This window comes from Pogona vitticeps, chromosome 1 (genome assembly GCF_051106095.1).
Source record: "Pogona vitticeps strain Pit_001003342236 chromosome 1, PviZW2.1, whole genome shotgun sequence".
Lineage (NCBI taxonomy): Eukaryota > Metazoa > Chordata > Lepidosauria > Squamata > Agamidae > Pogona > Pogona vitticeps.
In genome coordinates, this window is record NC_135783.1 from 87,093,096 (window position 1) to 87,118,138 (window position 25,043).

Below are 25,043 nucleotides of genomic sequence, written 5' to 3' on the forward strand. Positions count from 1 at the left end.
TTTGCCCTAGGCTGGAAGGAAAATCACCATCAGTGCTCAGTATATTTTTAGCAGGATTCTACCATCCACTCAGGAAACTTTCTATTAAACAGAAACTTAAAAGAACCAATTCTCATATTTTCATTTGTGTAATGCATTATGCGTCTCCCCCTACACAGTGAAGCTGCCCTCATCTGGGCTTGCCTTAAACTCATCAAGTCATTTCATTGCTAACCGACATGCCGCAGCAAAAAAAAAAAATCCTCCAGAAACCAGTCAAAAAAAGGGCCTCATTTAATTAGTGATATGTAAAGACATTTGCATAGAAAAAAGGTTAACAAAATAATGAACAATTTTCTCCTCCTCCCAACTATGAACAGTATTTTTAAAACAAATATTTTAAAAGTATATTTTGCATAATGTTTAACATTCTCAATGTTTATTGCTTTCTCCACACAGCAGAGAAATGAAGTGCATAATAATACATGCTGTGCTTTTATTTGACTTGCTTCCCTAACATCAACTTTCAAATTTGTGAGTCAAGCAATTAAAATATTACTTCATGTCACTGTAAGAAAAAAAAGGCAAAACATTTTGCAGCACTGCTTATCTGTACAATAGGAAAATAACTTACATCCTCAACAAATCCATTTGGGTTGTCAATCAAACCCACACAAAAGGACTGGCAGTAGCAATAGTCAACCCAGTGGGTACCACTGACTATATTACAGCTACTCATTCATGCCTTTACCCAAGGGGAAACAATGGAGAGAAAAAGGTTTTGTGTCTTGTCAGGAGGAAGCTGTGTTTTAGTTTGTAAAAGGAACCAAAAAATGCCAGCTATGAGTATGTACAAATGCATTTCATTTATATAGAATGGGGTGGGCAACTGGCATCCCCAGACATGAATGCAGCTCTCAGCCTAGTTTCAAAAGCCTTCTGCAAGCCTTCAGATTAGGCCACTAAAACAATCACTTTCCTCCTTTTCAATTACAATATATGCAAGAGAAAGAGTGGGGAGAGACAAGAGGAGGACAGACAGAGAGGGAGGGAGGGAGAGGGAGAGGGAAGAGGATGGCAGAAAGGGAGCGAAAAGAGATGAATGAGTGTGCCAACTATTGGCTGTTGCGCTGTTCCCCAGCTGCTTTCAGTATCAACCACCACTTACTTTGTGGATTCGGACAAACTGCTCTAAAGGAAGCTAGACAATGACATAGAAAAGGGTGCCAACCCGTATATAGAACTATCTTGATGTTCGCACACAAGCGCTCGCTCTCACACATGTACATGTCTATAATTTTAAGCCATTTGTTTTATGCTAAGTGACAGCAAGCTTGAAGCCTCCTGGACCAAAGCTGGAAAGATCTATCCTTCATGTCATTGTTTGCCACAAGTAAGTTTGTGAGATTAAGTGTTTGCAGAATCAAGAACTTCTTTTGCTATTCTTAGATTGCAGCCCTGCTGCCAGTGAGGTTGCTTAGATTTCATTTATGTCAAAGGATTGAAGTCTTGCATTCTGCATTTTGCTTCAGAATCCTTTGCTCTTTTTTGAATTTCACCCCATGATTCCAAATCCCAATATTTTTCTCTCCAGCATCATCTTCATACTTGCACAGTAACTATCTGCATTAGAAATTAAAACAGAAACTTGCACACAAACACCAAACATTTGGAAGAGGGCAGGCACTTACATATTTCAGACTCAATATTAATCTTTCAGGAAAGTTTTTTTTATACCTACAGTCTATTATTACCCCTCTGACAAATAAAAATGCATAGCAGGAAGATTAATTCTACAGTTTGTCCATGTCTCAGAAAATGCACTTATGGTAACATGGGAGTCATTATTTTGAAGATCGCTGTAGTCCAATATGATGCCTAATTCAAACAAACAAATAAAAAAGAAATACCTCATGTCCATTTTGACCAGACCTCAGGCAAAACATTTGTATTGCTCCTCATTTTCCTTTTTGTGTGTGAATCCATTGTGCTGTTTCATCTGTTAACAAGCCACATTTTGTCCTATAGGATGTCCTAGAAAGGCTGGTGGAAAGAACATTTAGAAGGCTCCAACTTCAGTCCCCCATGGCCGATATGGTTTGCTGTTCCCACTGTTGCTGGACTGCTGAGGGCTGGCAGTTGTTGACACAGACAAGGGTGGGCTGATGGCTGTAGCTGCTGCCACTGCTGCACTTGGGGGAAGCACTGGGAAAGCCCCAGCAAAAGACAGAGGAAAACTCTGAGCCGCAGCTGCAGCTGCAGCATGCACCGTAGCAGACAGTGAGAGGAGAGAGGTAGAAAGTGGTGGGATATAGGGGGCAACGCTGCCAGCAGAGGGCATTCTCAGCGTGGAGTCAGCATGAGCAAAAGTAGCTGTGAGAAGAGCTGACCCGTGAGGAGGCACTTCGGATGTCGTGGAGAGTCTGCAGGGAGTGAGGTCAGAGGAATGTAGTCCATTTTGCTGTAGCAAAGCTGCTGGGAGATGGTGGAAAGCTGCAGCCCAGTGATGAGGGTGCAAAGGATGGTGGTGATGTGCCATGGACGAGGTCATTGCAGCCGCTTCCCTCTGAGAAGCACAAGAACTGAGATGAGAGACCAGTCTAACTCGCAGGGGATCGGCGGTGTCCAGGCCTTCCACCGAGCTCAGATATCTTGCAACTTCTGTTAAACATTCTCGAAACCCAATGCTAATGAAATCCATGGCAAGAGCGTGAGCATCAAAGTAACCTGGAACACAGAGAAGAAGAAATGCATTTAACAGGCTGGTGGTTCCCGGTCTGGCCCCAAAGAGGGCAGACCTCTCATAGTATCCAAAGGGGCAGATTCATTTGCCTGTCCAAATAAAAATAAAGAGTCCTCTCACACACCTCAAGAACTAACACATTTATTATAGCATTCCTGCAAACACTATAACCTGTTTCATAAAATGGTAGTGTAGTTGATGTTATTCAATTTCTCCACTGCATTCTTTATCTTCTGATGTCTCAAAGAGATGAAGAAAAAATAAAATAAAATAAAACAATTTAAGTAATCAATTAAACATTGAAATATAAAACAACCAATCTGGACAATAATAATGATGTCCTGTCAAATTATGGCAACTCTTTTAAGGATTTTCTATGTATGGAGTATTTAGCAGTGGCCAACCGTTCCCTTTTTCTTGGGTCCCCTGTGGCTGTGCAGCTTGCCCAAGGCCAAACAGGCTGGCCCTTCTCCTGGAACACACAGTAAGGAATCAAACTCCAAACCTTTGACTCTGCAACCAGGTAACTAACTCACTGTTTAGGCAAACATTAAAAAAGCAAATACTCAAAGAAATTTTCATGTTGGGCAGCATATGTAATTGCTTCACCTGGGGTGAAGAGTAACCACTAACAGACACTGAAGTACTACAGCGGGCATCCCTTTGGGGGTTGTGGGGTGATTTGGAAAGATAAGAGCCACCATGGCTGCAGTGATACTGTATGTCTAATCGGAGACTGAGCTCCGGATTGAGGTCTGAAGGAAATTAAATGCAGAATATATTCTACCAATCCCCTTCTTGTATGCACACCGTTACATGATAGGGTGTGTGTGTCTGAGTGTGTCAGGGAAACAAAGCAATTCTGTCAGGAGACTAAACTCTGTAATGTGTTTAACCTCCTAGTAGAGTCACCCTAAGTGGAATGGGCAAAGTCGTGAGACACCAGACTAATTAATTTTAGAAATTAAAGTGACAGATATTCTCATATCAACTAAAATAAATGAATTGCCAGACTCTGTGAGCTATTTCAAGCTACAGACACTGTTTTTATCAAAATCCGAACAAGAACATGCCAACAAATATGGAAAACCAAACAATAGCCCACAGGCTGGGAATGTTCAGTGTACATTCTAATCCCAAAGACAGGAATTGCCAAAGAGTAGCTATAGGATGATCACAGTAGCTCTCTGTGCAAGCAAAGTGATGCTCAAGATTTTACAACAAACACTACTATCCTGTTTGTATTTGCAGAGCATTACTATATAGTACATACAGAGCAGGAGATGAAGAAGGAGCAGCACAGCATTATGCAATGCACTTGTGGAATATAAGTGATCTGGCCACAATGTATGTTGTACAACACTGCAAGCTTCACCTAGATATAGGCGCATGCATCTGTTCTAATGTCAAAAATTGAATCCCTTGCACAATGACTAAGAGGCACAAATTGCAACCGCAAGATAATGAACAAATACTTTTCCATATATGCAGCAAGAAATGCCAGATGCTGAAAAGGAAGAGGCACCAGAGATTGTATTTCAAGTATATTTTGTGTACTTGGATATACTAAAGAATTTCAGAAGAAAATCAGCTTGCACTTTATAGATTACAGTACAACCTTTGCCTCTGTTTAGTTCATAAAAAGCTGTGGATTATTCTAAAAGAAACAAGTGCATCACAACCGCTGAATGATCTGATGTGTAACCTGTAACAACAGACTACAGAGAAACAGAGTTGTTTCCATTTGGGAAAAAGTGTCAGTTAGTGGTTAATCTATACATATAAATTATCATATGAAATGCTGGATTAGATTCAAATGAAAGAGAAGTGAAAATTGATGGAAGAAACACAAAAAGTTAAGGTACTGTATGCAGATAAACACCATATTGACTTGACATAAGTATTCATGAAGGTTAAAGAAAGTGCAAAAGCAGGGGAACACTGGATTATTAAGAAAAATAATGATTATAGAATTAGATAATTTTACTTTTAATTATGAAAAATATGAAATTGTGAAAGATTTTCTAAACCTTGGTTCAAGTACCAATCCATATGGAGCCTGCAGACCAGAAATCCAAAGAAAACTGAGGGGTTGATCACACATGCCAAAAGAATCCCAGTTATATTATTTTGGCTGTTATTTGGATTGTTAGCCATTCACATGACACACAGCTAACACTGATTCATTTGCCCCAGCGATTGTTTTATTTCCTCCTTGCCAGGAGGGTGGTTTTAAATTGTAGGAGGATTCTCTTTTGGGGTAGAAAGGGTTAAACATGGCACACTACTTCAGGAGCTCTGCCAGGAAAAAGGGTAAAGAAATGCTTTAAATGCTTCAAATAAATAAAAAAAAATCTCCCCTTTCCATTAGCCACTGAAAAACAGTCGCCACTGCCATCAATGGAATTGATTCCGGGAAAAGCTACCATTGGCATCAGTTTTTTAAAGCTGTGTTGATGTGGGGAGCTGGACAGGGGAGGGAAGGAAGAAAGGAAAAGGGGGAAGGAAAGGAAGAAGAGAGAGATGAAGGTGTGAGTGCATATAAGAAAGGCAAGACAGAGGTACAGGCAATCTGTAGCGTGAGCCTGACCCCCACCCTTCTAGGGTAGCCCTCCCCACTCAGACCACCGGCTGCTCTTGGAAATATGACTCCTATAGTTTTGTCCAAAGAAATGAAGATGTTGGAGGGGAAGCCTTCCCTGTTCTCATCATGGAGTGCTGAACCTCTCTATATATACAGTATCTAAACATGGTCTAGAGCAGCCAATCTCAACCATTTTTTGCCACGGTCATAAACAAAATATGCAAGAAATGTAGGCAGAATCAGGATTGTCACATAAGTCACATAATGAACCTAAGGTGATGTTTAAATTATTGTTTCCAGTGTGTGCTCCCCTTCACATGTGCCTGGGGCCCCAGGGGGCTATATGGCCCCTTGTTGAGAATGGCTAGTGGAGAGGAAGTCAGTGGAAAGAAGTTTCCCATGGTTCATAATCCTGCAAAGTAATATTTCCCAATAAAGCTCAATGGTGGGATATTCAGGACATGACAAAGGAAATACCTCTTTGTGCACCTCAGAATTTAATTACTGAATTTACTTCCAAAAGATGTAGGGTGGCTATATACATACAGAAAGGGTCTACGAAGAGCTATGAACCAGGATAGGTTCACATTAGGCACCAGGAACACAGATACCCATCAGCTGCTGGGTCACAGAAGAGAAGTCACCATGCTCAGATCCTACATGGGGGGCTATTAAGAAACCATTATATCATTAATGCCTGTTTTAGAGGGATGGGACATGGATTTATTTAAAGGACAAATGGCAGATGAACAGATGTTTTAACCTGACATAGTACAAAGATGTTCAAAATATCAACATTTCTATTATGAGCAAGAAAAATACAATTGGAAATATAAATTCAAAACAACTGATTCCCACCCCCAAAACCAATCTGAAAAAGTCTCTCTGGCTTTTAAGAAGTACAAGATGAGATCGTCTTTCATTAAACATATATAAACTCTGTATGGGGAAGCATTAAGTTTGTTCTAATGTACTGACACATATGCACAACAACCCCTGTCGTGTTTATGTGTCAATTTATTAGAAAAGTGGTTCTCAGCCTTGGGTAACTTAAGTGTTCTTGGACTGCAACTCCCCAAAACCCAGGGCAGTGCAGCCAGTGGTGAAGGTTTCTGGGAGTTGCAGTCCAGAAACACTTGAGTTATCTAAGGTGGGGAAACATTTCATTAGGATAAACATACCTTTTGGTATGCTTTCAAGCAGTGTACTACTGATTAAAAACTATTCTATATCCACCAAGATTATATCAGACCAAGATGCCTTGCATTCAGGTGCATGTCCCAGAAAATACAATTCTTGAACACACAAAATTATATTATCCATATAACATGGACTGTTACGGCAGTGATCCCCAACCTTGGGCCTCCAGATGTTCTTGGACTACAACTTCCAGAAGCCTTCACCACCACCTCTCCTGGCCAGGATTTCTGGGAGTTGAAGTCCAAGAACATCTGGAGGCCCAAGGTTGAGGACCACTGTGTTACGGTACATTATATTGGATGCAATTAGTGATTTAGTGGCTGTCACAAGTTCCATGCCTCTCAGACAAGTTACTTTAAAAGAAAAAATTCATGCCATTGTTTGAAATCACCAGTTCTTAGAAACACATATCTCTGAGTCTTTAGTTTTAAAGCAAAATCTATTTTAAGACAAAAACTGCACACAGTAAATTCATATCTTACACTGTGCATCCAATTTTGTGGATTGCCAAAGAGATACCAAAGATGAACTCTTTATATGCAATATTCTGGTGCCCAGAAAATTGTAAATAATTTGACAAAGGCTCACGTGGTAGAGAAAACTGAAATGAAAAGGCCATCATTTTTATCACTGCAACAATCCAATGAAGCAAAGCTGAGCTGAGAAACACTGCCTTGCTCAAGGGCAGGAGAACAAGCTCTCCCAGACTTACTCTCTGGCAGATGTCCCAGTTGGTAATAATGATTATTTATATAGTACTTTAGCATGCTCAAAACACTTCTCATACACTGTATGAGGAATTCTTGTAACAACCCTAAAATAAGTATCTCCCTATTGCAGAGGTTAGGTAACAGTTATTATAAGTGCTATAAGAGAGATATTGATTGAAAGTACACAGCAGTTTGGAATAAAAGTGATTGCCTACATGATCCAATCCGTGTTAATACCTGATACAGTTCATATATGATTTACCTTTATGATTTACTTGACAATAAAAGAATGTTTGTTAATCAAACTTCTGATTCCTAAGTTCAATAACCCTTAGTGTTGGCAGTACACGTGTATAACATAATTGGTATTAGGAGAATACTTGGTGACAGCTAGAAGAGAATAAGGGTGTGATCCTTTGTGAGGGCCATAATAAACAGGGGCAACGAGGACAATCGCCACAACTGTTATAACAATTAGGTTACATGATATGTTGTTACCCGTATAGTAGTCTATATGACTAGATGGGCTGGCTATAAATGCAATAAATAAATAAATAAATAAATAAATAAATAAATAAATAAATAAATAAATAAATAAATAAATAAATAAACAAACAAACAAACAAACAAACAAACAAACAAACAAACAGCTTTAATAATGAGTTCATGACTAATAAGTTCATAACTAAGGAAATAATTGAACTTGTAATCCACAGTACATACGATTTCATTATGGAAATAATCAAGCAACCTTTCTGTTCTCCATTACACAGTGATCTCAATTCTTTAAGTATCTGTTCTTGGGTAACCAAGATAGTACTATTTATATAACATTTCGGAAATACAAGTGGAAACAATGTATCTCGACTCAAGTAACAAACATCAATTTTAATTGCTTTTAAAAATTAATTTTGACAGTATTTTAAGGTATTTTCACATAATTTCTCTGGTTTTATGCCTTTTAAAACCAATTCTAGGCGTTTAAAAAGGGAACAAAAAGGAACAAAAAAAGCAACAAGCAACATTGTATTGAGCGATGGCAAGAGATTACTTTTTATATCCTATAGTAACAGGAAAAAGTTACATTTTTAAGGTAACTTTCCAAGCTCTGATTTCATACATGTGGGAAAGACTAGAATGCTTGTGGGACCCCACTGTTTATAGAAGTGCAAAAAATCTTTTGTGGTGGGCAAGACAAACCTTGCAAAGAGGATGCCCAATGGCCATGCAATACTCTTGTGCATGAAGAGCTTTCAAAGAGAAAATTCTAGAAAGGTATAAAGTATCAGTGCTACTCACTGTAACATTTTGTTACTGATCCCACTCATATTTTTATTGGTTTTTTTCTTATGAAACAATTTATACATACAATTCAAACAATTAAAAATGAACAGGACAAATTATTAAATATTTTAAACTCACCTTTAAGTTTTCAGATTTCCCCTTTAATTTCTAAATCTCCACTGTGTACTCTAAGCACATTTCCAAACTTTTCCCCTAAGTCAGTAAGAGCCAGTCACTTGCTTTTTTATGAGACTCAGTAAGACACATTGTCTCCCAAAACCACATTTTGTACTAGACTCTCATTTCCACACAACAAACGTACAAGCACACAAAATAAGGACTTATTGTGGATTTCTTTCCTTGTGGTATTGGGTTTCCTCTCAACACTCAGAAGGTCCAAGTTTAGATGCTGTCTTGGTGAATGAATGGCAACGGCCTAATTTTTTCATGGAAAACATTCTTTCTAGAACAAAAGGCAATACACAAATAATAAGGAAAGTTTCCTCTGGATCCACTTCCCGTGGTCTAGCAGCTGCATAATGAATTTTAACTCTGGTTTTGTTTCACTGCAGCACAATTGTTGCCTCACCCCCTCCTTGTTTATGTTTGGATGTTTGGGGTATTTGTTTTGTCTCCCTTGTGCCGATTTCAGTGCTCTTTGGAAACCCCAAACAAATCTCTGACTGGGCTGCATGTGAATGAAGCCTTTACTCTCCCACAGTGTTATGAAAGCAAACACAAGCCGGGGGTCAAGTACTCCTTTTGTCCCAGTAGCTCTTTCCCACGAGTTCAGCCCTGCCTTTAGCACTGATTTCCACTCTTTTAATCCAGAACGGCCTATCCACCAGCTTTGTCAAAAGGAACATTTGCTAAGGTTTTCCCCACTCACTCACACACACACACACACACACCGGCTAATATTAGAACCAGGACAAAAATCAATTCCTTACCTTTCCCGCCTGTCGCCTGGAGCATCTTCAAATGATCCACTGTCATTTGCAGGATTTCTGCTTTTTCTAATTTGGCAGATCCCTTTGAGATAAGAGGCACAAACAATAAAGGCTTAAAAGTACTGCTATCCTTTGATTTGGTATACTCTCTTTTGAGGTCTGTCTTATGGTTTCAATTTTTCCAACCATTAGAGCTTTCTCAGCTACATTCTTCTACTGAGCATCTGTATCCCAGACTTTCGTTTTACACATATGTACTGTATCATGCTGCCTAGCGGGACCCAGAGCATGAACACACTTCTGTGGTGCCACAGCACAGTACAGACTATGGCAACATGCATACTAGCTAGATACATGTCTACAACATTTCAAACAACAGTTCTGAGAGGCACAGAAAACCTCAAAGGGCACAATTCACTGGGAACTTCCTTGCCTGCTTTGGAGAAATACATGGGAGTTGCAGGAAAACATGACAGCTCTTGTCAGAGAAGGATCTGTACAGCCAGATTTTCCAGTAAATTCTATCCACTAAACAGTATAATACTAATGTCCCAAGAATAATTTTTACTATCTGGAGCTAAGGAAAATTATTCTCGATTAAACTTTGTTTAAATTAGAAGTTTTGTTTAATTACTGATATTATTTTTAAAAGGCTTATTTACAAATTAGGAGCTGAGGCAGAGAGTGTGTATTCATATCTTGTACCTGCCCTATTCCTTATTTTATTTTTCATTTGGAAATGGGAGAATATTAAAAGTTACATGACAGATAGAGCAGGCCCAAGGCTCAGCACCCTGTTTTTCCACAGCCCTTTGGAGTGGATTTGTCCATGAAAGCTCCTATTAAAATATAGCAGTTAGTCTTTAAGATGCCACAATGCTTTTGTCTTCTTTATTTTTTTATTTTTGTCTTGTTTTCATCTGTTATAATTCATCGATATTCTACACACCATTAGGTGGAACGGACTAAGAAACCAACTTCTGAGGCTTGTGTTATCTTTAAAATGTAGATGTGGAACTGTAGCGACTATGTTCTATAGAGAATAGGAATTGATGCCATTGTTCAAGGGTACCATATTAAACAAGGGTTGCTAAATGATGGGAATGGGAGCTTTCACCATTTTCTTGTGTGCAGGTTTCTAGCTTCCTGTCTTGAAAACAATGTAACACAAAGGGACTTCAAAAGATAACCATAAGGTCAGAGAATCAGGACAATCCATGGATGCCACACTAATGCAATTCTATAAAGGGCTACATTTCCAGAGCACTTAACTCCATAGGAGACCAACTTCTTTTTCTAAAAATGTTACTGTTACTATTATTCTTGCTAGAAAATATTTGTCCTAATGCTGGGGAAGAAACACGTCATCTATATAGGGGAAAATGTAGAAAAAGCAATCTTTAAACTATGGGTAAATGATACATGCCCTATATCATTTCCCCATTGTTAAAAGATGACTTTTACATTGCAGGAGCAAGGGATTATCCTTGTAGCAACATTTAAGAATATATAACTAATCGGTATGTACACATTTTTGCATATGAACAATGAATGTTTATTGTACAAATATATTCAAACATTTCTAAGCGCTGTAGACCTGCTCCAGGAATTAGGCTAGTTATATAATGCATGTGGACAGATGAGGGTCACTGCTGCTGGCATCATACAATCAACATTCATTTCTCTTTCATAGAAGCAGCCTTCTTTCAACGTTAACCACAGAAAAAACCCACAAGGTTGTTCATCAATCTTTCCCCATGTTGAAGTTTTGCAGTCTTTAGTTTCCAGTGTCACCATTAAGAAATACTGTGGATTAATATAATTAAGCCTCAACCTATAGCAAAACTAGTGCTAAACTAACTTTTCTTGGACATCATCAACTCGAGTCGCTTAAAAAGTGTGAGAGAATGCTTTTTTAGAGCAAAATGGATGAGAGCTTGAGAGGAAGGGACGTGATCATATGAATTCCCACTGCTCCTCTCCCCATGCCTTCCCCACCAGCAGTTTTATATGGATTAAGGTAACTGGACCTTAGGTGGAGGAAATGTGATACTAGGAGAGAGGGTGAGGGGATGTGGAAGAAGGTAAGATGTAACACCCCCTTTACCTACCTCTTTTACTATCATTCCTTAATATGTAGTTGCATTTGAACAAATGGCACTATCCTATAGTTTGAAGTGAGGAATCCCCATGCAATAGTCAATATAACTACTGTAGTTTCACCATCTTGAACAGAACTCTTTAATCTGCCATCACTCTAAAGCACAGTGCTTTTCATTAGCCCTTGTTCATACACACTTTTGCAAGTTACATGTTCAGCCAGCAAATGATGTACCTGCATGTGTAAAGCAACTCTAAGAGTTCGGCCCCATTACCAAAAGAAATGGCCTTTGATTTGGCTTTAGCATGTTTTAAATTGATTTTTTAAAGGTGACTAAACCAAAAGAAAGCTCATTTCCCTCCTCTCCCAGGAAGCCTTTTTGTTGTCAGAAAGTGAAATATTTTACTGGCTGGGAAGAGGGTTCTTTACGTTGCTTGTAAAAATCAATGTAATGTGAATTGTTTTGGCATATGAGAATGCCTCTATTGCTGTAAACTGTGTCCGAAGGATTTGCGACTTCCACCTGTGTGTATATGTGCATGCATGCGTGTGTGTGTGCACGAGCATGCCTGCCTTGAGACAGGCAAATGGGAAAGCCTGAGGTGCAGGGTTGGAGGCAAGAGGTGGGTGAGATGCATAGCCTAAGTGATAGCTGTCTTTGCAGTGGGGCAGAAAAAAAAGGGGGGGTAGATTCACATGGTTTTTATGCAAGAGCATCCACAAACCACTTTCAATCACAGATAGCATCTCTGCCCACAGATGATCCTACATAAATATACGGATCCATGCCTGGAGTCTGTGTTTTTGCATCACTGCAAAGCCATGTGCCCATGATTTCTGTGGTGCAGCATAAATGGGAACTATAATCTGACAATGGTTTAGGGAAGAGTTCATCTACACATCCTATGGAGTCATGAGGATCCATGCCTTGTATACATGCTTTTTAACCATGAGCCAACGGATACCTGAATTCTCGGCTTTTATGATTTGATGGTGGTTTGGTGAGCTTCTGCCCCTCTACATTCTGAGGTGGTTGCTGGTGTCCCAAGCAGGGACTGGGTGCCAGCAGCAACCTGGGATAGCAACAGCATTTGTGGGGAGGAGGCTGACAGGAGGTGACTGTGGTCTCTCCCTTCTGCACAGAGGCAGGCAGAGCTGGATGGCAAATGAGACCACCTCCCACTCTGTCCTCTTTCTCATCTTGCCTTCCCGTAAACACACCACATTTGTGTGTGGTGTGCTCACAAAAACATACAGAGAAGGGCAGGCTGAATTAGATTAAGACAGATACGAGCCATGTCCTCCTTTCAATTGACACAGATTTTCTCTAAAAACTGCCTAACAGTTTAAATGAGTATTCTCGAAGGATTTTACGGCCAGGATCCGATGGTTGTTGTAGGTTGTTCGGGCTTTTTGGCCGTGTTCTGAAGTTTTGGGAAGTCTGTATAGTCTTCAGAACATGGCCAAACAGCCTAAAAAACCTACAACAACCAGTTTAAATGAGCATGGCTTAAATTTCATGTATAGTCTCCAACATCGATACAGAACTTAAAAAAGCAACACATTACAAATTATCCCACAGAAACACAAACAGCCATTCAAATACCATGTGACTATCATGTGTCTTTAAACCGAATCCAAAAACACCACCACATATTCCCAAGCATATAAGTAATGTAACCAGGCCCTAAAAGAAATAAGCACTTACTGCTCTAAACCTGAACAATTTATACGGAAGAACTTTTCACTAACATTAGTGAGATTTTAATTATTTACACACTGTCAAGTCAATTCCAATTTACGGTGTCTCTTTGTAAGGTTTCTTAGGTACAGAGTGCTCTGAAGTGGTTTAACCGTCCCTTCTTCTGGAGACACTTCTGAAATTCTGCAGCTTGCCCAAGGCTACACAGACCGGCTCTTCTCCCAGGAGGCACAATGGGGAATCAAACCCCCAACTTTGGAGTCTGATACCTAACTCACTGAGTTTACGTCTAACTAAAGTAGGAGGTACAAGTTCCCAAAGTAAAGTAGCTTCCTCTGGGAGCAGTCTTTCAAATCCTGGACAGAAATCTTAAAAATATTTATATATTGCTCCATATGGGCAATATTACCACTGTAATTACTGGAAGTCTGTGGGATGTCCAGCCACAGGATGGTCCTATTTACATGATTTCTACAAATCGTTTAGAAGAATAAAAATTTCCCTTATACCAGATCATATTTTCATCCTTTTAGGCCAGAATGGCAATGCCTCTTATGATCTTAGGTGAACATCTTTCACATCACTGGCCAAACTGTGCTCTCAGTGCTCAGACCACTGTGTTACAATGGCTAGAATGCCACATTTGAATATGGAAAGGCTCCGGTTCAAATCTATGTTGAGCTATAAATCTTTCTGAACAATTTTCTTCACTCTCTTCCCATCTAATTGACCTCATAGGATTACATGCTTGTCCTAAGGGTTAAAACAAGGATTAGAATGTTAGTGTTAAAAGGTAATTTCTCAGCAGAGAGCCCTAAAGGATTATGTATTGTTATTAGCATTCTAAGCCAAAAACAAATAAACAAGAAAATAATGTCCCTTGTTATGGAGCGTTGCTGCTCATCTTAACTATATAAGATGGCCAGAGGAGTGTGCGAATGGAGTGTGTGTGTCCTAGTTTTCACTTCAAACAAGGGTACTAGGCTGCTAATAGCAACAACAGTGTCTGCTGTCTCCATCAACACTTCAGAGCAATGCATCATTCACTATCAAGATGCTCCAGTGTGACTGTGCTCCTGTCCCTCCCCAACAGCCACCTTGTATACAAATGAAGCTGTAAAATCTCTACCCATGAATAAAGTACCACCTTGAGCCAGACATCCTGGAGAGTGAAGTCAAGCGGGCCTTAGAAAGCACAGCTAACAACAAGGCCAGTGGAGATGATGGCATTCCAGTTGAACTACTTAAAATCTTAAAAGATGATGCTGTTAAGGTGCTACATTCAATATGCCAGCAAGTTTGGAAAACTCAGCAGTGGCCAGAGGACTGGAAAAGATCAGTCTACATCCCAATCCCAAAGAAAGGTAGTGCCAAAGAATGCTCCAACTACCATACAATTGCACTCATTTCACACGCTAGCAAGGTTATGCTCAAAATCCTCCAAGATAGGCTTCAGCAGTATGTGGACTGAGAACTCCCAGAAGTACAAGCTGGATTTCAAAGGGGCAGAGGAACTAGAGACCAAATTGCTAACATGCGCTGGATTATGGAAAAGTTCCAGAAAAACATCTGCTTCTACTTCATTGACTACGCAAAAGCCTTTGACTGTGTGGACCACAGCAAACTATGGCAAGTTCTTAAAGAAATAGGAGCGCCTGACCACCTTATCCATCACCTGAAAAATCTATATGTGGGACAGGAAGCAACAGTTAGAACTGGATATGGAACAACTGATTGGTTCAAAATTAGGAAAGGAGTACGACAAGGCTGTATATTGTCCCCCTGCTTATTTAACTTATATGCAGAATACATCCTGCGAAAAGCAGGACTGGATGAATCCCAAACCGGAATTAAGATTGCCAGAAGAAATATCAACAACCCCAGATTTGCAGATGATACCACTCTGATGGCAGAAATTGAGGAGGAATTAAAGAACCTTGTAATGAGGGTGAAAGAGGAGAGCGTAAAAAAAATGGTCTGGAACTCAACATCAAAAAAAAAAACAAACAAACTAAGATCATGGCCACTGGTCCCATCACCTCCTGGCAAATAGAAGGGAAAGATATGGAGGCAGTGACAGATTTTACTTGCTTGGGCTCCATGATCACTGCAGATGGTGACAGCAGCCACGAAATTAAAAGATGCCTGCTTCTTAGGAGGAAAGTGATGACAAACCTAGATAGCATCTTAAAAAGAAGAGACATCACCTTGCCAACAAAGGTCCACATAGTCAAAGCTATGTTTTTTTTCCAGTAGCGTAGCATGGAAGTGAGAGCTGGACCATAAAGAAGGCTGACCGCCGAAGAATTGATGTTTTTGAATTGTGGTGCTGGAGGAGACTCTTGAGAGTCCCCTGGACTGCAAAGAGATCAAACCTACCCATTTTGAAGGAAATCAACCCCTAGTGCTCACTAGAAGATGGATCCTGAAGCTGAGGCTCCAATACTTTGGCCATCTCATGAGAAGAGAAGACTCCCTGGAAAAGACCTTGATGCTGGGAAAGTGCGACGGCAAGAGGAGAAGGGGACGACAGAGGAGGAGATGGTTGGACAGTGTCACTGAAGCTACCAACATGAATTTGACCAAACTCTGGAAGGCAGTGACAGGAGGGTCTGCCATGCTCTGGTCCATGTGGTCACAAAAAGTTGGACATGACTTAATAACTAAACAACAACAACAACAAATTTTTATTCATCATTATTCAATACCTTAATTAAGAATGACTGTGCCATTCTTACACTTACATCAGTAAGTGTAAGTAACAGGATTCTGGTCACTACAATCAACTGTTGTAATAATCTTGCACAATCTCTTTACAAAGAACAATATTTAAATGTTCTTCAAAAAAGTTCTATTTCTACTTCAACCCAGAATTTCTTATGGTGGTTACTCATAGATTCATGGAATGGTAGATCTGGAAGGAGCCAGAAGAGTCATCTAGTCCAGACTCGTGTCAATTCAGAAATTTACTCCCCCTCTTCATAAAAATGGAAAGTTTTTTCTCTCCTTTGAGTAGCCAGCTGTAAGCAGACTTGAATGCTCACTGAAAAAGATATGTGTGGTGTGCCCTCAGTAAGTGCCTTCCATTATGCAATGGGGATTACATCGAATCTGAACATAGTATTTTTAGAAAACAGCCATTTAGGGACCTGACCAAGTTTAAATAATTATGATGTCTGGCTCAGACATGTTATTTACAAAAATGCTTCTTCCATTAGGCACTATTTTTATTAAATGAATAAACCCAGTGGGATACCTTTTCCTCCAATTTTTTATTATTTATTTTTCACAACAATAACACATTGCCATTACATTCAATGCTATATAAATGTTACTCCACATAGTCACTGTTGTTATTCAGACAAACCTATTCCATTTGTACTTTGAAGAATGAAAAATAAGCACAAAGACTTTTCAATATACTCTGTTACATGGGTTTATGGTATTATTAACTTATTGCTAACATTTTATTTTCTGACACCCAATCCAGTCCCAGCCCCTGAACAACAATGTCTGCTTTTTCTAAGTGCTAATCTTCTTCACAAACCCAGCAGGAGCAGTTGCTCTGAGAGCTAAGTAATAGTTGCTTGCTGCTGGGTAATTTCCAAGGGCTTTGGAAACCTTGTTTTATAATGTTTGTGGTTTTCAAGAAGTAAGCAATGCAATGGGACAAACAACTGTTGTCTCTTGTCCCAGTTTCTTCAACAAGCTGAAAATACCTCCATTCTCCTATGTAGTCAAAACCTAGTAAACAGGACTGCATTGTAAGCTGCCACAGTATCGTGTGGGTAGCACGAATAGTGCTTTGCTATAAACTATTTTGACATTTCTTCCATTATTTGCTTATTTTTCTGCATCTTTATATAATGTCTGGTCCGCACAGAACATCCACTCTGTCCTTAACTACCTAACCTTTTCTACCTAACCTAATAAAAGTAAAACTAACAACAACAACAACCTGAAAAACAAGTTGTTCAAAGAATCCAGAGCAGTAAGTTTGACTTATACAAAAAGTGATTGCTTTGTAAGTATGGGAAATGGAGTTTATTAAGTGCTGACAGAAACTAAGCCCTTATGAAAACAAGGGAGCTATCAGCATACAAACTCCAAGGTTTGCAGCAGCAGTACCAAAATTAAAAAACAAACAACCCTAAAAAGGCAAGCTCCAACAATGCAGAATGAGCGTGTAAGTGGTTATGGAATCAAGGCATAGTTTCTAGACCGCAGGAAGATGGCTCATCTCAACATTTTGGGAGGGAGGCCACCTATGCACTGAATGATGAACATTATTTGAAAAATAAAATGAAAAACTGAGGGCTTAAATGAAATTAAATATAGTATCTTGGAAGACATGGCTTAGCTGGCTAGAAATTAAATGGGCATTCATGTTAGGCTAAGACACTTGCCAATATTTTCTCTAAGATCCCACTTATATTGATTCAAGATCCCACTTATATTGACCTCGATATCTAGCGGAACGCCTCCTCCCACCTAGGTCTACCCAAATCGTTCCAGCCAAGATGGGCGTTCCAGCCAAGATGGGCGGCTGAGGGGCCTAACACCAAGGGAGGCCCAGAGAGAAAGAATAAGAAACCGGGCCTTCTCGGCAGTGGCCCCTCGCCTCTGGAACAGTCTGCCCACAGAGATCTGTCTGGCTGGGTGTTTTTAAGAGAAAACTTAAGACCTGGCTCTTTAGGCAGGCTTTCCCCCCTGTCATCATCTAATTAATTTTGCCATCTTGAATTATATTATTACTGTTGTCTTTATTTTATTATATTGTTTTTACTTTTACGTATTATTGTTAGCCACCCAGAGTAGACTTTGGTCTAGATGGGCAGGGTATAAATTGAATAAATAAATAAAAATAAATAAATTCAAATCACAAATTAAATTCCGTGGTGTTTACTCAGTGAAGCACTTTACAGTAAATTGTATAAAACTGAAAGGAATACTTCTAATTTTGATTTTTGTGATCCTACACACTCTTGAGACTTGGACAAGGTATAAATCCCTTTTAAAATTATCTTGCATAACTGATGTATGTTGATTGCACAACTGTTTCATTGTATTATGACATGACCATCATATTTTTGTTCCAGAAGGCTTTTAATTGAAATAATATCAGGTGTGGGTCCAATGGCAATTTTTAGAGTATATATTTTTAATTGCATTTCAATTATTTTGCCTTTTTGTATTTTAAATGTTGTAAGCCGCGCAAAGACCTTTGGGTAGTGTGGGCGGTATATTAGTTAAATGAATAAATAAATATTTTCTTATGTTCAAGCAGATCTACTCAAACTACTGTACATTCAAAATACTACATTTAAAACACATACTGTATACCAGATACTGAATTTTTCAACCGATTTTAGTGACTCTAGTCCAGACTAAGCCTGCAAGACTACACATGTGTGCCTGAGAATAAGTTCCACCGAACTGAGACTTGCTTTTAATCAAGCAAGCATAAAATTGCAATGAGCAGACAACGTCTAGAACGATCTCAGTGCTGAAATCATAGGTGTTGGACCTATTAACATATTTAATACCACTGAAACTTTTCTTCTATCTGAGGCATCAAGTACAATCACAATTAGGTGTACAGTATTAAACATCCTAAAACATACATAGTTGTTGAAGAAATGTACCTGATTGGCTCTCTTTTCATATTTACAACTAATACAGGCATCACACCTGCCCAATTAGTTTTTGTGCAGTTCATATAAGTTAATGACTGTTGGTTTTATGTGCCATCAAGTTGGAACTGACTTACAGTAACCCTGGCTTTTCAAGGTAAGCAAAATGTTTAAGAAGTAATTTTACTAATTGCACACCCTCAGACGTCCTGAGTTCTAGTCTTTCACTCTGTCCACTACACCACACTGTGTACACCAAATTAATGACTACCATGGTTTTAATACCTTCCTCTGTACTAGATAGACTGACTGAATAAAGGAAGCAATGGGCTTGAGTTTGCAAGACCCGAGCCAGGCTGTTAATGACAGGACCTTTCAGAGGTATAAAGTCACTATAAATGAAAAGTGACTTGATGGCATATGTGTAACAACTGTTGCTGGGATTCAGCATAGGTAGTTACATCACTATGTACAAAACTAGGTAAGGTGAAGGTAAAGGTTCCCCTTGACAATTTTTGTCCAGTCGTGTTCAACTCTAGGGGGCGGTGCTCATCCCCGTTTCCAAGCCATAGAGCCAGCGTTTTGTCTGAAGACAATCTTCCGTGGTCACATGGCCAGTACGACTTAGACACGGAACGCTGTTACCTTCCCACTGAGGTGATCCTTATTTATCTACTCGCATTTGCATGCTTTCGAACCGTTAGGTTGGCGGGAGCTGGGACAAGCGACAGGAGCTCACTCCGTCGCGTGGATTTGATCTTACAACTGCTGGTCTTCTGACCCTGCAGCACAGGCTTCTGCGGTTTAGCCCACAGCGCCACCACATCCCTCACACAATACTAGGTACATTACCTATGGTGCATTAAATTCTCTTTCTCAGTTTTCACATCCTGTAATCTAGAGATTAAAGGTCAGTCAGTGGACTAACCAATTCCAGCCCTTACTTAATATTATTTAATAAGGTTTGTGAGAAATCTTTGCACTGAGACAACATCACTGACAAAAACTACATGTCTTTTTGCACAGATCCATAAATTAATATTTAATTAATATTTAATATTTAGCAACACAATGCAATTTAAATGCAGATTAAATTTAAGAAAAACAAAGTTAATTGTGGGTCAGAGAGAAAAGTTACAGTTCTTCCTATTTTCACAACACTTTCAAACAAATGTGCACACACATATCAGAACATGCAGCACACTTTATATGTCCTTCACAGAATTCTTCAGAATTCTTTTGCAAGTTTAGTACTAGTTTCTTTGTGGTCCTTCTTCATATATTCATGTTTAAGCATAAACATTGCTTTTCCATATAGATCACTTCAAACAGTCGTTGCAAGAGCAACAATTGTTATATCAGAATCCATTTCTTCATAGAGATTTAAAAAACAGAGTTACAGCTCTCTTACTATGGAGCTGAACAAATCAGGACACTTTAGCTTGCAAGTTTATATCTAAAGCTCATATAATGAAAGAAAAAAATACAGTACTTTGAAAGATTAGGCTAGAAGGGTATTTGACATATTTTTTGAACTATAAGGAATAAAGCACTTCAGAAAAAAATAAAACCACTGCTGGAATTCATAGAAAGAACAGAGACAACACAGACAGCATTGCCCTTAAGGGAACGGCAAACCAGAGAATGGAAATGTTTTTCTGCTTTGCGGAGGATTTTGCTTTTAACAGTTGTGCCACAACAAAGCATTTTTATTGAACTGCCTGCTCTGTGCCAGATCAGGACACATCAAATCTTATTTTAATGAGCTTTATGAAAACCCCAACACGACCAGATGAGATGGAAGACCCAAATTTATCTATTTATTTATTTATTTATTTATTTATTTATTTATCTATTTATTTATCTATCTATCTATCTATCTATCTATCTATCTATCTATCTATCTATCTATCTATCTATCTATCTATCTATCTATCTATCTATTTATTTATTTATTTGTGCTTACTTGTTTTTCAAAAGCTGTTGGCACGAGTCGCCTCAGTTCAGACAAACTGTTATTTATACGATCACGGCGTCTTTTCTCTATAATCTGTTTCCAAAACAAAAGCAAAATATATGTTAAAAACCGCAAAGGGGCATAAAGGCTACCACATGAGGCCAACAAATGCAGCCATTACATAAACTGGGGAGGTGGGGACATGGGAGAAAGCCTTACCCCTCTTCTTTTTTTCCTGGCCATAATCTGGGATGTTGTTGTAGGAGAATTTGATCGGATCACAGAACTGGCACTGTGCCTGAAGAAGAGTTGAAAAGTCAGGTGCAAAATCCCATCGTTCTGTTTCTTACAGAGATTTACTTCCCCCACTCCCTTTAAATACCTTTGTATAAGACAACAACAGTGAAAACATGAGTTGCCCTCTCCCTCTCTTTTAGATTTGCAGGCCAAGCAGTTTTATTGAAGAACGGTCCTAGACAAAGTCTAAAATTGGAGTTTTGCTGCACTGGGCAATCTCCACACTGACAAATATATTAATGGCTGAAATTCACTAGTGAGTTGCAACTGGAATAGACCCATGGAATCAATGGAACTGACAGGGTAGTTGACTCAGCAAAACTCCATTGATTCAATGGGCTTTCTCTAGTTGTGACTTACTACTAGATTTCCATCAACAATTACATAGGTGTGAGCTAGACGGGACATCAAAAGGACATGTAAGATTTGGTTCCTTAGCATATTCAAGGAGGTTGGCCTGCAATATCTTTTTCCGCCTACCCACACACCAAGGTATAAAATTAATCTGCCTTCTTTAGATGTGAATGATGCACATTTGGTAGAAAACAACATTTTCCAAACAGTATATATATAGAAGCAGCAATCTGAGTTCATTTCTATCTATCCTGCAAATCATGAACACATAAAAACGTTTCACAGCCAATGCAAGGCACTTGTAGTTTAACTCAACTGATATCTATTTTCAAACAGTAGGATGTAAGAAATGGTCATTGGATGTCTCTTACATTATATATATAAAAAAGAATACTGTGTGGCCTATAAGCAAAATCCCACATCAGGATTGAATACATTTACTAAGCATTAAAATTTTATATTTTTGTGGTTTATGATAAGTATTACCTAATTCTAACTCTGAATGTTCCATGGAGATCACTGAGATGGAACCATTGCATGTTCTGGTCTAAGCTACTTCATCAAAATGGATATGAAGCCTTGTTGTCCAACCTCTGATACTCATCAGGTTTTAACTCATTAGGTACTTCTGTTGTGTAATCGCCATTCATTTCCATATGACAACCTCTTGTCCCATTTAGTAGACAGTAGCTGTAAACTACCAGACTGCTCTAAATTTAAGGCAAACTCTAAATACCTTTACTTACAGATCATACTGCTTTAGTTAATGCCATCATGTGCCATTGATTTCAATATGATGAAGAGGCATTTTCCTGTTTTCACTAGATCATTTCATTTATTTTTAAAAATGACTACTGACATTACCCATGACAATTATTTTATCTTCCTATCAACAAAAAACAAGGTATTTGTAATGACCTTACATATGTTTACTTAAGCATTCCTGAGATACTATAGGCATTAAAACCTAGTTTTCTCTCTCATGTTCTCTCTCACACACATTTTCCTCCCGTACATTTAATCCAGCTACATTTTTTTGCTGTATCCAGACAGTAACATTAATTGGATTTAAATTCTCCCTCAGGCCATGGATTCACAAAGCAGACTTTTGAGAAGACAGCTCTGGAGAAAGTGGCTTGTGGCATACCATTTTAATTGGGTCTAAAGTTTACAGCTTGCACATAATTTTCATAAAAATTCTGATTTCATTAAGATTAATTGTCCAGTTAATCTGCACTAGCCAGCTTGATTGGAATCAGGACAGAAAAGCAGTCCTGCATAGCAAATATAAATCGCACTGCCCAATATTAAACATTACTTCTGTGCAAATGCCCTGAGGTAAAGTATGAATATAGGTTAATTTAAAATGGATTATCAAAGGTGATTGGATTAATTGCATCATGTGTGTAACACCATATAATACTCCCAGGGCATACTGGATTTGCCTCAGTAAATCCAGAGAAGGAAAATACCACTGTAAAAATCAAAAAGAGTAGCTGAATTAAAACTACTTTTGCTGCTATCAATTTCTACAACTGTTGACTAAAATCAAACAGAAATTACAATAATATGTGGGCAACTACAGCTAAGCATTTTTAGTACTGTTTCCAGCAGAAAAAATATAAGTGGACAACTAATTGTCTTACTGATGTTAGTGAAGCTCAAAATTGTTTTAAATTTGTTTCAATCACTGTTTTGTTTTGTTTTCCTACTTTGATTCTACAATGTTAGCATAACAAGGAATAAAACAAAACAGGTCTATTACTTCTTTCATACCTTGACTTGTTCTATGTTTTCTTCAGAATTACAAAAAGACCCCAATATGTTCAAGATTCAATAATACTAAAATTTAGTTCACCAGTAAATGAAAATTTCTCATTTGACTGATACATTTCTTGTGAATCCTTCTTCTCCTTAACAGATGCCTTTCTTCAGCATCACCCATCTCAGGATATGAAGACTGTGATAGGTGGGTAGTGAACCAACACACTCTCTCTCCTTATTATTCTGGAGCAAAATGTGACCAAAGTTTCCATAATGTTCTAATCAACCTCCCTTTTCTCCCTCCTAGATGTATTACTGCTTCTCTTTTCTAGCAAACCAACCAAGTGGTTATGATTTCCAGCTCATTCAATCGCCACTAAAAATCACACCTGAAAAGCATCTACCAACAATAGCCCTACTTAATGTTAGGCACAGCTCACATACGGCCATCTCCCAAGAGCACAGATAGGGCTTTCCAACATTAGATGCTCCCTGAGTTTAAATTAACTCTAGGATGTAGCAGAGTTCAACATCTACACAGAAGGTACTCACGTTCTTATCATTACTGCTACTACTTAACATTTGGAAATTGTGAACAGCAGACTGATCTTAGATATGACATTGTCAGCCCTTTCCCTCTTCCACCTCTTTTCATTTTTTCGCTTAACATGAAGTAAGGTTTTAGCAAAACCAAAAGCTTGCTGTCTACCAAGCAATTTCATAACTAGCTGTAATATAAAGGTTGTTCCTTGGCATGCTTCTTCTGTACCTTGACAGCTTTCCATAACAGCCGCCTTGGCTTCTTTTTAGGAGAAAGATGGAGTATAAGTATTTTAAATAAATTAAGTAAAATAAATCTTATGTACAGTATCCCTACCCATCTTTGCTACTATAAATCTGACTGACCGGAAGGTATCTTGAAGGGAAATGTTACAATTGGGAGTGCCCATTAGAAAGAACAAGAGTGAATATGAAAGATGATAATTTGGTAGAGAGCAGCAGTCACTACAGTAAGTTTAAGAACAAAGTTAGCCCAGAGCCACTGCATAATAACCTAAAGAAAATATAAATACTGTACAGTACTTGACAGGTTGTGTAACACTTTACAGAAGTCAGAAGAGGCACCATGCAGCTGGTGTCTTATATGGTGGGCCACTTGGAAAGATTAGCACTTAGTTAAGTTATTAAATCAGCATTCAGCCAAGTTACTTTTATAGATTGCACCTTCAAGACTGTCCCAGCAGCTGGGGAATTCTGGGACTTATAGTCCAAAAAAAAAAAAAGTAATTTTCCCAGGCTCTAGTAGTTCTACCATGCCATGCTTAAGCATAAAAAGAAAGCCGCTGGGTGGGTGGCGGGGTTGTGCACATTTTTTCTCCATATTCTATTTATACTTAGTTTTCAAGTCGTTCTCCCCACCTACTCTCTTAAAGCATCCCCACAACCGGAAAGAAGAGGCATTATATATATATATATATTTAATCCAAACGTTTTCTTACCCAGAATAATTATTTTCACTTCCTACGTCTATAGTCTCATCCATATCGCTGTCTGAGGTAGTATCCTCGCATGGCCGCTTCATCGTGGCCAAAGGAGCCAGTCCAGCTTCCAAATTAGGAGATGAATAACAGAAGCTGAGGGTTGTGGGTCTGAGTTTCTCTCTCTCTTTTTTTCTTTTAGTTTATGGTCTCTCTTTTAGACAATCCCTGGATTAAGCCCACCTCACCCCTCCGAGCCGGCGCCAGCAAACCGACTGGATTTCTGTAGGTCTTTCCCACGCTGCAG

At 38.8% G+C, this 25,043-nt stretch overlaps 1 protein-coding gene across 1 annotated transcript; it reads right to left on the reverse strand.

Moving 5' to 3' along the window:
* Window positions 1-255: 255 nt before the first annotated feature.
* HEY2 (hes related family bHLH transcription factor with YRPW motif 2) lies at window positions 256-25,043 on the reverse strand. The gene is made up of 5 exons (XM_020790744.3): window positions 24,758-25,043; window positions 21,063-21,141; window positions 20,853-20,936; window positions 9,451-9,532; window positions 256-2,706 (listed from the first exon to the last, which is right to left on the reverse strand). Exons 1-5 carry the CDS (start codon window positions 24,838-24,840, stop codon window positions 2,039-2,041), a joined length of 996 nt encoding a protein of 331 aa, XP_020646403.1. The 5' UTR covers window positions 24,841-25,043; the 3' UTR covers window positions 256-2,038.